Here is a 12,285-nt window from a genome sequence, read left to right as displayed (position 1 = left end):
GTTGTGACCAGAACTGCACACAAAATTTGAGGTCTGGTTAAACCTGCACTTATACAGTTCCTGAAATACATCCCTGATTTTGTGTTCAATATCTTGTCTACCAAAGGAAATATTCCACATGCTTTCTTTACCATCTTATCCACCTGTCCTGGCACCTTTCTGGACATGCACTCCAAGGTCTCTCACCTCCTCTACCCTTCTCAATGTCCTTCTATTTAATATGTGTTCCCTAGCTTTGTGTGCTCTCCCTAAGCGCATTAACTCAAATTCCATTTGTTACTTTCCTGCCATTTGGGGTGCAACAGGTATGTGTTCAATATCCATTAATGTTTTTGTAATCTTGATTACAAATGTGACTGCACCATCATTACAGCAATCCACTGAAATTCCTATCTGACATTCACCTCAAAATTTCTTGGCTATATTTCTTACCTTATCTATGCTAATATGGATAAATTGCTTGAGGATAAGGCATCTGCAAAAGCCTTTTAAAATCAATTTGACAAGATGCTTACACAAAAAAATAAAGTTGCAGTGTTCCCATAAGAAGCTCCGAGCTCGTCCACAGAAAGCTGAATTAATACTAACTGAAGTATAGCTCCTGTTAGCAGAATTTTTTTGTTATTAAGCTTTAAAACATATATCTATCTTTGCAAATTTATTAACCATTACTTAATTTCTGACTGCTCAAATATAACAAAGGAGGCATCACTATTATCATTTAATCCATTCAACCAGCTCAAAAAGTAAACTTAAGTGGATCTCTAGTTCAGAGCCTTAACAAGCATTTTTAGTGTAGACACATGCAGCAATGTAATTGCAAGCGAACAGACTGTTAGATACATAATCACCTCAATTTTGAAGGAATACAGTTTGCCAGCATTTACATGGTAAAGGTGGGCAAATACTCACCCAACATGGCTTCTTCTACTCTATCCAACTGTGCTGGGTTTAGGTCATAATCCAACAATTCCTTGTAACGTTCTTCCAGCTCCTTATTTCCCTCATCTGCAAACCCGTAATCACAAAAAGCAACACCGGAAGGCAAGACTGAGGCAAATATCCTGTGTGGAGCTTTGAGGTTTGAAGAATCGCCCTCTGGTGAGAAACAGAACATAAAACTAATTTTTAAATGAGACATGTATGTTATACTTTACCTGAGATAATGCCTAATCTAATGAAGCAATGTACATAATATAATGGATGCTAAATATCACCAGTTCAGCAAGAATGCAAATTTCTATGTTCCAAATTACACTGTAACAGTTTGATGACAAAGATATAGATAGATAGACTGGGGTACAGGCAATGATGTGAGAGAGAAGAAAGGGAGAAACTGATTTTATTCTTTGTAGCTGAGGTCAGCATTACCTTATCTCTATTTTATAGTCCTCGCAAGCAAAGAGGGCACAGAATACAAGTGAGAAGGCTTTCAGTGGAGGAGGGTGCCCTTGCTTATCATCATTACAGCCACATGAGGAGGTGGGATTAATAGTCCAAGGATGATGCCACATGAGGAGAGTGATATATACCTTGAAGTGAAAGTGAAAAAATATTGAATTCTGTAATTGAAGGGATGGAGTAAACTGGCCATCTTTATGAAGAGCCACGTGTGACAGCAAAAGGAGCAGATGCAGGAACAATGCATTGACATGCACAAATACATGCAATGCTCTGGAACATTGACTGGTCAGCAGCCTACTGCAATCCAGAGTGCTAATCTAAAGGCTGAGGCAGTCACCAATGAGGATGGGGTGCCAACCTTCACACTGCACCATCATCGTCATAAGCTTCCTTGGCCACTGCTTAATTGATGCCAGCAGCAATCTCCATGATGATGACAACTGCTAATGGATCACAGCCAGAAGCAAACACGCTTGCATTTCGTAGAGTCTTAGAGGTTTACAACATGGAAGCAGCCTCATCTGAGGCATCATGTGGAAGTGGCTGAGACAGAAAGCCACTGCATTCGTCAGTGCACTAGTAAAACGTATATTTTGTAATGTATTAATAACACTGGAAATGCTGAGTCACACTCCCTATATGTAAGCTTGATTCTTTAACATGACTGCAAATGAAGGAAGAAATGCTGAAGGGAAGCCCTAGTCTTTGAATGGTAAAACCATGCATTATCCATTGGTCATGATGTGGGTATGCCGGCGTTGGACTGGCGTAAACACAGTAAAAAGTCTGACAACACCAGGTTTTAGTCCAACCTATTTATTTGATAATATACTCGCAAGCTTTCGGGTTAGCTAATGTAGCTTTAAATAGAGCCATTCCTGCCACCAATGGATAACACAGTAAAAAGTCTGACAACACCAGGTTTTAGTCCAACCTATTTATTTGATAATATACTCGCAAGCTTTCGGGTTAGCTAACCCGAAAGCTTGCGAGTATATTATCAAATAAATAGGTTGGACTAAAACCTGGTGTTGTCAGACTTTTTACTGTGTTATCCATTGGTGGCAGGAATGGCTCTATTTAAAGCTACATTTTTTTTAATGTGTTCTGAAAGGGAGATCAAAGTGAGTCTCAGAGAACATGGTGCTGCTGGATGAATCACACTCAGGAGAAATATGCCTGGATCAGGTATTCATTGGCATTTGTTTAATCCTGATCAGAGCTTTGACTCCTGAGCTAGCTCCAGCCAACTTCCTGTACACCGTGAGTGCCGTTCTGTTTTGTACCTTTCTCCTCCACCTCCAAAGAAGTGGGTTGATTTAATGCTTAATCTTCTTTCAGGTCCAGCTCCCTGGACAGCCATACTATGGAGAGCACAGCGGACCACCACAATGCAGATGATCCTTGCAGCAGGGCACCACCCAATAAGGCCAGACACTAGAACTGCATCTTCAGAAGCCTGATGACCTGCATTTTGAGGGCCCTTGTATGCAGTTGGCTTTGGTAGTAGCACCTCTGTCTCAGGGGGTCCCGAAAAGAGATCAATAGTCATCTCTCATCCTTGCCTGAGAATTCATCCACTGAATTTGGTAGTGACATAAAGACCTGCAAAATCTTGGACAGTTGGAGGATGAGGAAAGCTATATAATGCATAGGAACAGGAGCAGGCCATTCAGCCCCTTGAGCATGTTCCAACATTCATTTTGATCATGACTGATCTGTATCTTACCTTCACCTATTTGCCCTGGTTTCATAACTCTTCATCTACCTGCCTTGGTACTATAACTCTTAATACCCTTACTGAACAAACATTCATTAGTTCTTGTTTTTAAATTTTTATTCAACTCTGATCCTCAAGCTTTATTCAGGGGGAGAGTTCTAGATTGCCACTACCCTTTGTATGAAGTTTATTATTTCTTAACAGTAAAAGGAAAAGAAAATTATGATGGTGTCCCAATTTCAACCATTACTTTCCATCAAAGCCCAAAGTACAAGATTTTAAACTTAAATGTCAAACTGATAACTGCAGCTGCAAGGTTAGTCAGTGCACACGTGCATAAAGATGTTGCTTTTGTTGTGTATCAGTTGAAGGTTTAGGGAATGGAAGCCCTTCTTGTTGATGAATCTCACTTGGCACCCTGATGGTCAAATGGGTTCAAGTGATGAGATCCTGCACCTATGGGAATCCAGCAATGGAGCCACGTTCTACTGTCTTTGTGCTTGCAAGATCTAATTTGTTTGAAATTGTATGAGCTTCCCAGCTCTCTCAAATCAGGTAAGATGCAATGCTTGAGAAGCTGCTGATCCTGAAAATGAGCCAGAGATGAAGAAGTTCAAGGCACAGCAACTGGAACAGTGACTGGCATGGCACTGCAGGCAGTGTTGAGAGATTTGAGTTTTCCCTTAATCCGAGCACAAATTTCAGCGTCCCAATTCTTAAGGGACCTGCCGCTGTTGATCCCGATTCTTGCAAACTCACAACCCTCCCCAGTGATGGAGCACACACAAACCAGTTGTATTACTAACTTTGTTTGCATGATGGTGTCTGTGTGTCAATTGCTGTGTGGCCAAATTCCCCATCAATTCGATTTTCAAGTTTGTTGATGACACCACTGTTGTGGGTTGGATCTCAAACAACGATGAAGCAGAGTACAGGAAAGAGATAGAGAATCTGGTGAACTGGTGCGACAACAATAATCTCTCAGGAGACAGTCATCGACTTCAGGAAATGTAGTGGAGGACATACCCATGCCTACATCAACGGGGACAAAGTGCAAATGGTCGAGAGCTTCAAATTTTTAGGTGTTCAGGTCACCAACAACCTGTCCTGGACTGCCATGTCAACGTTATAGTTAAGAAAGCCCAACGATGCCTCTACATTCTCAGGAGACTAAGGAAAGTTGGCATGTCTGCTATGACTCTCACAAATCTTTACAGACGCATCATAGAAAGCATTCTTTCTGGTTGTATCACAGCTTGGTATGGTCCTGCTCTGCCCAAGACTGCAAGAAACTACAATGAAGCCCAATTCATCACGCAAACCAGCCTCCCATTCATTGACTCTGTCTACATTTCCCGCTGCTTTGGAAAAGCAGCCAGCATAATTGAGAACCCCATGCACCTGGACATTTTCTCTTCCACCTTCTTCCGTTGGGACAAAGATACAAAAGTCCAAGGACACATACCAAATGACTCAAGAACTGCTTCTTCTCTGCTGCCACCAGACTTTTGAAATGGACCTACCTCATATTAAGCTCATCTTTCTCTACATCCTACCTATAATCATAACACTACATTGTGCACTTTCTCCTTTCCTACTCTTTGTATGCTTTGCCTGTACAGTGTGCAAGAAACAATATTTTTCACTTTATGCCAACACATGTGACAATAATAATTCAAATCTAAATCTAGATCTAAATGAAATCTCTCAGCCATGCACCATTTCTAACTGAATGGCACGGCCATGACCGATTCCCACCGTGTTGCTGTTTCTGTCCACTGGGCTGCTTTGGATCATTATGGAATCTTTGGTTCCTCAAAACAACTCCAAACTGGCCCTAGGTGATCTGACAGCAAGTGGCCATAAATCTGAATCAGGCAGATTTCTGAGCAAAATCACTTGACTCAGAACGGTGACTGCAAGTTGGTAGCATGGCTGGCAGCACTAAATTAAATGCCTGCCCACATTGTTCTTGTTCCCAAATCAGGGCAAAAATTCATCCCTTGGGTAAATTAGGACCCCTTCCCTTTTCAGAGACTCAGTATTCTTCATTTTGCAGGCACCAAAAATTTCCAAGTGTAGTTATTCCAGAACCTTGTAAAGCCCAAGTATAGTGGTCTTCACTTTGTACACAATGGCTGTAGTTATAAAAACTGAAATCTTACATGTTTTCCCTACAGCCACTTCACACTGTTCGGGAATGTTTAACAAGTGAATATGCAAGTTGGCATTGGAGCAGACAGATCAGGGAAATCAACAGATGGCTAAAGGGTTGATCTGGGAAAATGGGGTTCCTTTTCATGAGACACTGGCACCAGTTCTAGGACAGAAAGGAACAGTACTAATGGGATGGGTTCCATCTGAACTGCATGGGGTTTGTGGCTGAAAGGGTCAATAGGGAAGTGATAAAGCCTTTGGGGGTGGTAAGCGAGAAGATTCTACAAGAAACAGAAGCAGTTTAAGTGGAAACAGAAGAGGGCAGACCCCTTCTACACAGTAGGGATTTTATGGAAGTTACACCTTGGTAGTAAATGGAGAACGGAAGGGACATAAATGGAGGAACTGTTGATTGGAAGTTGGTGCTCTTGTGCACATTGTATAAAATTTATATAGGTAGGGCAGAGTATCAACAAACTAATGTCCACGGTAATATGGAGGTCAAGTCCAGGAGGAATTTGAAGAGTACATTATTGAGAATATAATGTTAAAGGTGTGTCTATTGCAAATGGACAACCAAGAATTATAGTGGAGTAGGGCAGGTTGACCCTGCAGAGACGACAGTGGCCTGTATGATTAGTATTAGCAATACACACCATGTCCACTACTGCAGCAGAAGAATGTAATGGAGTCAGCAACCATGAAAATCAGGCCAAAAAGATAAACTTTTCCTCCTTATCTTTCTGCAACCTCTGACACTGTTGACCACACCATCCTCTTCCAGCACCTCTCCATTATCATCCAGTTGAGTTGGTCTGTTCTCACGTTGTTATCTGATCATAGCCAGAGAAATACTCTTCCATCTCTTATACCATTACCTCTCATGTCCCCAAAGATCTATCCCTAGTTCTTCCCTATTTCTCATCTACATGTTAGGCTTTGACTTTCATGTATAAGGTGACAGCACACAGCTCTACCTCACCACCATCTTTTGACTATTCCTCCATTGCTAAATTATCAGACTGCTCATCCGTGAACCAGTACTGGATGTGCAGAAATTTCCTCTGATTAGTACTGGGAACAGTGAGGTCATTGTGAGAAGAGAGGTGAGAGTGACTGCCCTTGACATCAAGACAACATTCAACTGGGTTTGGCATCAAGGACCCCTAGCAAAACTGCAGTCAGTAGAAATCAGAGGGAAAATTCTCTGCTAGTTGGAGTCATACCTTGCACAAAGAAAATGGTTGTGATTGTTGGAGATCCATCATCTCAGTTCCAAGACATCACTATAAGAGTGGTCTCCAACCAGTCAACCACAATCAAGAAAATCGATCCTAGTGTCTTAAACAGTCCATCTTAACATTTAAAAAGTATAAAAGAGAGTGGGAAAAGCCCAGATTCTGTGGTGGCCATGGGTTATAATGCAAGGTGCTGCAGAGTTAAGAAAAAACTGAGCTAAATGTCGGCACTCAGACCAGTCAGAAATTCATTATGTTTAAATGAGCTAAATGTTCACCAGTGAACTACTGCGACCATTGTTCAGCTGTCAGCTCACTGCCTATTGTCAAACCGCACTGAACCTTAGAATAAACAGGCCCTTTCATTTTTCACATTGCTAAGATTAATTTTCTAAAGTCAAAATGACAAGTGCGGAGCCAGTGACAACCAAGAGGGCAAAAACCTACCATTTCCAGCAAGAATGGGAACGTGAATTTCTTTTAACAAGTTAATCAAAGACAACAGCATTTGTCACCAGAGTGTAGCAGAGTAAAAGAGGCAAATTGGAATGGCGTCACAAGACAATACATGTAAAATTAAAAGAAAATTTCCCTTTAAACAGCGGATTCATACAAAAAAGGCTGGACAGTTAAAAGGAATTTTGAAAGCTCAGCAGTCACTCTTCTTGAAACCAGTGGCTAAGGGCAAGGCTAGCCCAGAGGTGTCTTCTTGCATTCACTATCTACTGGTGAAACATAAGAAACCATTCACCCAATAGCAAAGTCATCAAGGAGGCTCTGACAGTTGCTGCCAACACCTTGGTCAAAGACTTGAAAAACGAAAATGAAATTATGTTAGTCATCAAGAGCATGCTGCTTGGTGCTTTAACAATCAGAAGGGTGGAACTGTAGTCTGAGGATGAGCCTCAGCAAATATCACGAGACTTACTCACTGTAGTTTGATGAATCTGTAGATATAGTGAATATGGCCTAACTGATTGTTTTCTTTTTTTACAACATTCAAAGACTCAGCAACAAAGGAGGAGTTTCTCAGTCTTTTGCCACTCAAAGAGAAGACAAGAGGTGAGTATGTCTACAACAAATTCAGAAGGTACATGACTGAGAAAAACATTACAATCAAGGAACTGGTTTCAATCGCAACTGACGGTGCACTGTCAATGCTGGGTGTCAATGCAGGCTTTGTTGCACTTCACGGAAATGATCCTGAATTCTTCTTCTTTGTCAATTACCACAGTGTTACTCACCAACTGGTGCTCGTGAGCAAGGTTACTGACTTTTCTCATGTAATGACAGTTTCTGTCAAGTTTGTCAACTCAATTCATGCCAAAGCTCTGCAACAATGCTTGTTCAAATCATGATTCGATGAGCTTGAGGCCACCTACGGTGAGTAATTCCTCAGGGTGAGCTAATTCTTCAGGCAGATGTAAGGTGATTAAATCAAGGAAAAGTTCCTCCACAGATTTTTAGATTGCCTCCCTGAAATTGTCACCTTTCTTAAATCAAGAAATGAGGCATACAGTGAGCTGTCAAATAAATGTGTAGTTGCTGGACTTCGCATTTCTTACAGACATTAGCGCGAAATTGAATCATGAACTGAAGGGAAAGAACAGAGTCTTGTCACACATGATCAGTGCAGTGAATGCATTCAACTGAAAACTGAGCCTGTGATCCTCCCAGTTAAACAGCAAAATTACTGAGCACTTTCCAAATCTGGAGAAAACTCAACAACAGGTCAAACGGAAAGTGTTGCACCCAAACAAATTCTGTGACCCCCCCCCCCCGAACAAACTGAAAAAGGAATTCAACAGACAATTTCTGTAGGTAGACAAATGGAACAAATCATTATATTTGTCTCAAATCCTCTTCTTCAAATGGTCATTGGAGAACTGACAGCAAAATTACAGCACGTGTTTGAACAAAGCGGTAGACTTGGCATGGAATTCATCACAATGCAAAATGAAAGCTAGGTCAAAGGACAAAGGTTGTTGAGGACTTGTAAACAGGCAAGTACCTTCTTCTGACATCTTGCACGCTCAAGGAGAAGGCCTACTTTGGTTCCACATACCTCTGGCTTTTCCCCAGATGAAAATAATCAAGTCCACGTAACACACTCATCTCATAGATGTCCATCGGATGGGCTGTTTGAGACTGGCCATCTCAAACTACGACTCAGACTTCACAGCATTCACAGACTGTGTGCAAGTGGAAGTGTCACACAAAGAATAGTTGAGTGTTGTGCACTACATACATTTTTGGGGATTATAGTAAAGTCAAGTATTTAAGGGTAGATCTTGTGCTGCATTTAGATTCTAAAAGTGATCTTGCATTTAAAAAGGTTGGAGATCACTGCTGCAGGATAGTATCCTGGCCCAACCATCTTCAGCTGCTTCACTAATGACCTTCATTTCACCATAAGATAAGAAGTGGGGACGTTTGCTGATGACTGCAAAGTATTCAGCACCATTCGTGACTTTCAGATATTGAAGCAGTCCACGCCCAAATGCAGCAAGACCTAGACAATATCCAGGCTTTGGCATGTAACGTTTGCATCACACAAGTGCCAAATAATAACCATCTTCATCAACAAAGGAAAATTTAACCATTGTCCCATGACATTTAGTGGAATTACCAACCAAAAATCCCTCACTACTAACATCCTGTAATTACCATTGACTAGAAAAGGAACTGGAGTAGCCACATGTGGCTACAAGAACAGTTCAGAGGCTTGGAATGCTGAAGTGAGTAATTCATCTCCCCAAAGCCTACCCAGCATTTAAAGGCATTTGTCAGAAGTATGATGGAATACTTACCATTTTCCAGTGCAAATCCAAAAACAATAAAAAAAACTGACATCAATAAGGACAAGCAGCCTGCTTTATTACTATCCCACCCACAGGCAATTATTTCCTTCGTGACCAGCGCTCAGTGGCACCAGGAACTTACTAAGCCTCCTTAGACAGCACTCTGCAAACTCATGACTACTACCATCGAGAAGGACAAATACAGCAGATACATGGGAACACCACCACCTGGAGGTTCACCTCCAAGCCATTCACCATCCTGATTCGGAAATATATCGCCCTTCCTTCACTGTCACTGGATTAAATCCTGGAACTCCCTCCTACCAACACTGTGGGTGTACTTATGCCACATGGACTGCAGCAGTTCAAGTAGACAGCTGATCAACACCTTCTCAAGGGCAATTAGGGATAGGCAATAAATAGCAGCCTAGGCAGTGATCCCCCAATCCCATGAATTTAAAAAAATGTTGTTTCCAAATACTATTCCCTATGCACTCACTCCTTTCCTCTTCTTAGTAACAAGCTGAAATTAAATTAGTTTGTTTGTAATCTTAGTGTCACATTGGTATTGTGGTGAGCTTTTGACCTCATATTTACACCATCACTACGAGCACTAATTTCTACATCTGTAATACTGGTTGATTTTCCCTACCTCAGCTCACAGGCTGCTCAAGTCCTCATCCACACCTTTTTTGGGTCAAACAAGTAAACAAACTTAAATTACGTTCGGACAAAGAAAAAGGGGGCAGCTCCCCAAAAGGAGGGGGAACAGCCCGAATCCTCATTATCTAGGGATCTAACTGTTCCAACACACTTGGCAGCCCCACCACCATCTCCTCTATCCCCCCACCCCCAAGCATAGCTAAATATGTGCTTTTATATTGTAAGAAGTATTGTAACTAAAATCATGTTTAAAAACATCTGTATATACTCTATATGATTTTAAATTTTGTTTCACTCCATCCTTAAGCTAATATTCAGAATGGGCTGGCAAACCCAAATCCATTTTTTGATTGCTCCTAAAACTAAACTCAAAATCCAATTTAATGCAATTCAAGTTCCCTATAAGAGAGGCAAACAAGATCCAAGCTGACAAGATAAAGCATTATACCCCATCTTGTGCTTGATCTTAGCCAAAAGACGGAGAAGTGATATACTTTATATGGTTTACTTTTTGCAAATTATCTAGATTCATCTAACTGCATTTTCAGCAACAATACCTTTGGGCTATGCTATCCTTGTTTTTTTCTGGTTAGACTATTGTCTGATGCATACTAAGACCTATGTTTAAGAGTTCCAAATCACCTAAGAAATTCAGAAGTAAAATACTGCACATGCTGGAAATCTAAAATAAAAACAGGAAATGCTTGAAATGTTCAAAGGTTGGACAGCATTTGCGGAGAGAAAAAAGCTGCATTAACATTTCAAGTTGATGACCCTTTCATCAGAACAATTCTCACAAAAGGTCAATAGCCTGAAACGATCGGTCAATTTCTCTCTGCTGATGCTGTAAATGTGCTGAGCATTCCCTCTTCTTATAGCAGAAACCTTCTATGTTTGAGCTCTTGCTTCCCTGAAATAGAGCAGGCAATTTCTCCCAGTAAAGATACACAACACTCATACGAATTTGGACAGCATACGAGCTGCTTGGCAATATCTAAGCTGTACAGACTGACTAGAGATTAATTATCTAGAATAGCATAATTTACCACACATTGATGGTAAACTTCTCATTGCTTGGTAAACTATGGCTGTCTTAACTGTTGGGACACTGACTTGCAGAGTTATTTTGAACTAGATGCAGAGTAACCATATGACATCCTCCAAGCCTCTCATTAACGAGTCAGGGAATATTCCAGAGGTAGTTCGCTACTGTTGAAAGTTCACATCTTTCATCAATTAAGCATGTTACAACTGAAAAGGGATAGTATCTATACTAAGCATCAGAGCATGGCAAAAAAAATCACTCTACTTAAATGTCTGTTTCTATACCAGGAGGACATCAAATACCAGGGAATGAAGAGCAACAAACTTATAAAACGTGGAGTGCCTAATAGATCACTGATGACATTAACGTTAAGCAGAAACCTCAGCTGTTCATCAGATGTTTTTTCATTAATTCATGGGATATGGGCATCGCTGGCTAGGCCAGCATTTATTGCTTATCCCTAATTATTGAAATTCCTAAGTATTATTCTGGTCACACAATCAAAAAAAAGTTAAGAGTCTGACATTATTAAAGAAGGTGGGAGAAATCAATGGGTTATTGGTTACTTACCAACATTTTTGTTCAGAATTTGGTCCTCAAATACCATTTGACAGCGGACAAACACAGTGTTCAGCACATCTCTCTTTAGTGCCTGGTAAAAGAGTATTTGGCATGATTAGCTGTTACATCTGAATTGCCATTATAGGGAATACACCATACTTTATTTTTTGACAGACAATAGCACACTTAATGAAGTTCATCTGTTATTCTGTGCACACAAACCAAAATACTGCAATCAGATCAAATAGCAAGCATCATACCACAATACAACCTTTATATTAATCCTCCTTTTCTGCAAACAAAATCACCTAACGTTAACTGAGTTATGTTTAGAAAATGAAGAAAGCAGAACATAAAGCAAGTCTTGCAGTTGAATAAGTGCTGAAATTTATTTTACAATTAAAAGTGAAGGAACATTTTGTTTGCGGTAACTAAGAATAGCATAAAATCATTTGTGAAGCTCATCAACCATTAGAGTGTTATATTCTTACAGGCTTGATGTGGAACTCCCCATTCACCTGACCAAGGGGCAGAGCTCCAAAAGCTAGTGGCATTTGCCAGCAAATAAACCTGTTGGACTTTAACCTGGTGTTGTGAGACTTCTTACTATATTTTTATAGGGGCAGACATGTTGAATCATGCCTTAAAATACTTTAAAGTTTTGTCCATGGCAATCACATGGTCTTATTCAATAGT

At 40.6% G+C, this 12,285-nt stretch overlaps 1 protein-coding gene across 9 annotated transcripts in view; it reads right to left on the bottom strand.

The window, feature by feature from the left end:
- The window catches only part of odr4 (odr-4 GPCR localization factor homolog), a 94,335-nt gene that overhangs the window by 27,478 nt on the left and 54,572 nt on the right, over nt 1–12,285 (bottom strand). For all 9 annotated transcript variants that reach the window (XR_013887859.1, XR_013887860.1, XM_080195690.1 and 6 more), the window contains 2 exons: nt 11,599–11,680; nt 913–1,098 (listed from right to left, as the gene is read on the bottom strand). Coding sequence is in view for 7 of the 9 variants with exons in the window: in XM_080195690.1 (XP_080051816.1) it covers nt 913–1,098; nt 11,599–11,680 (268 nt within the window). In the remaining 2 variants the exon portion in view is untranslated. The remainder of the gene's footprint in view (nt 1–912; nt 1,099–11,598; nt 11,681–12,285) is intronic.

Source organism: Carcharhinus amblyrhynchos, chromosome 9 (genome assembly GCF_965287045.1).
Source record: "Carcharhinus amblyrhynchos chromosome 9, sCarAmb.v2.hapA, whole genome shotgun sequence".
NCBI lineage: Eukaryota > Metazoa > Chordata > Chondrichthyes > Carcharhiniformes > Carcharhinidae > Carcharhinus > Carcharhinus amblyrhynchos.
This window is presented reverse-complemented; position numbering and strand designations above follow the sequence as displayed.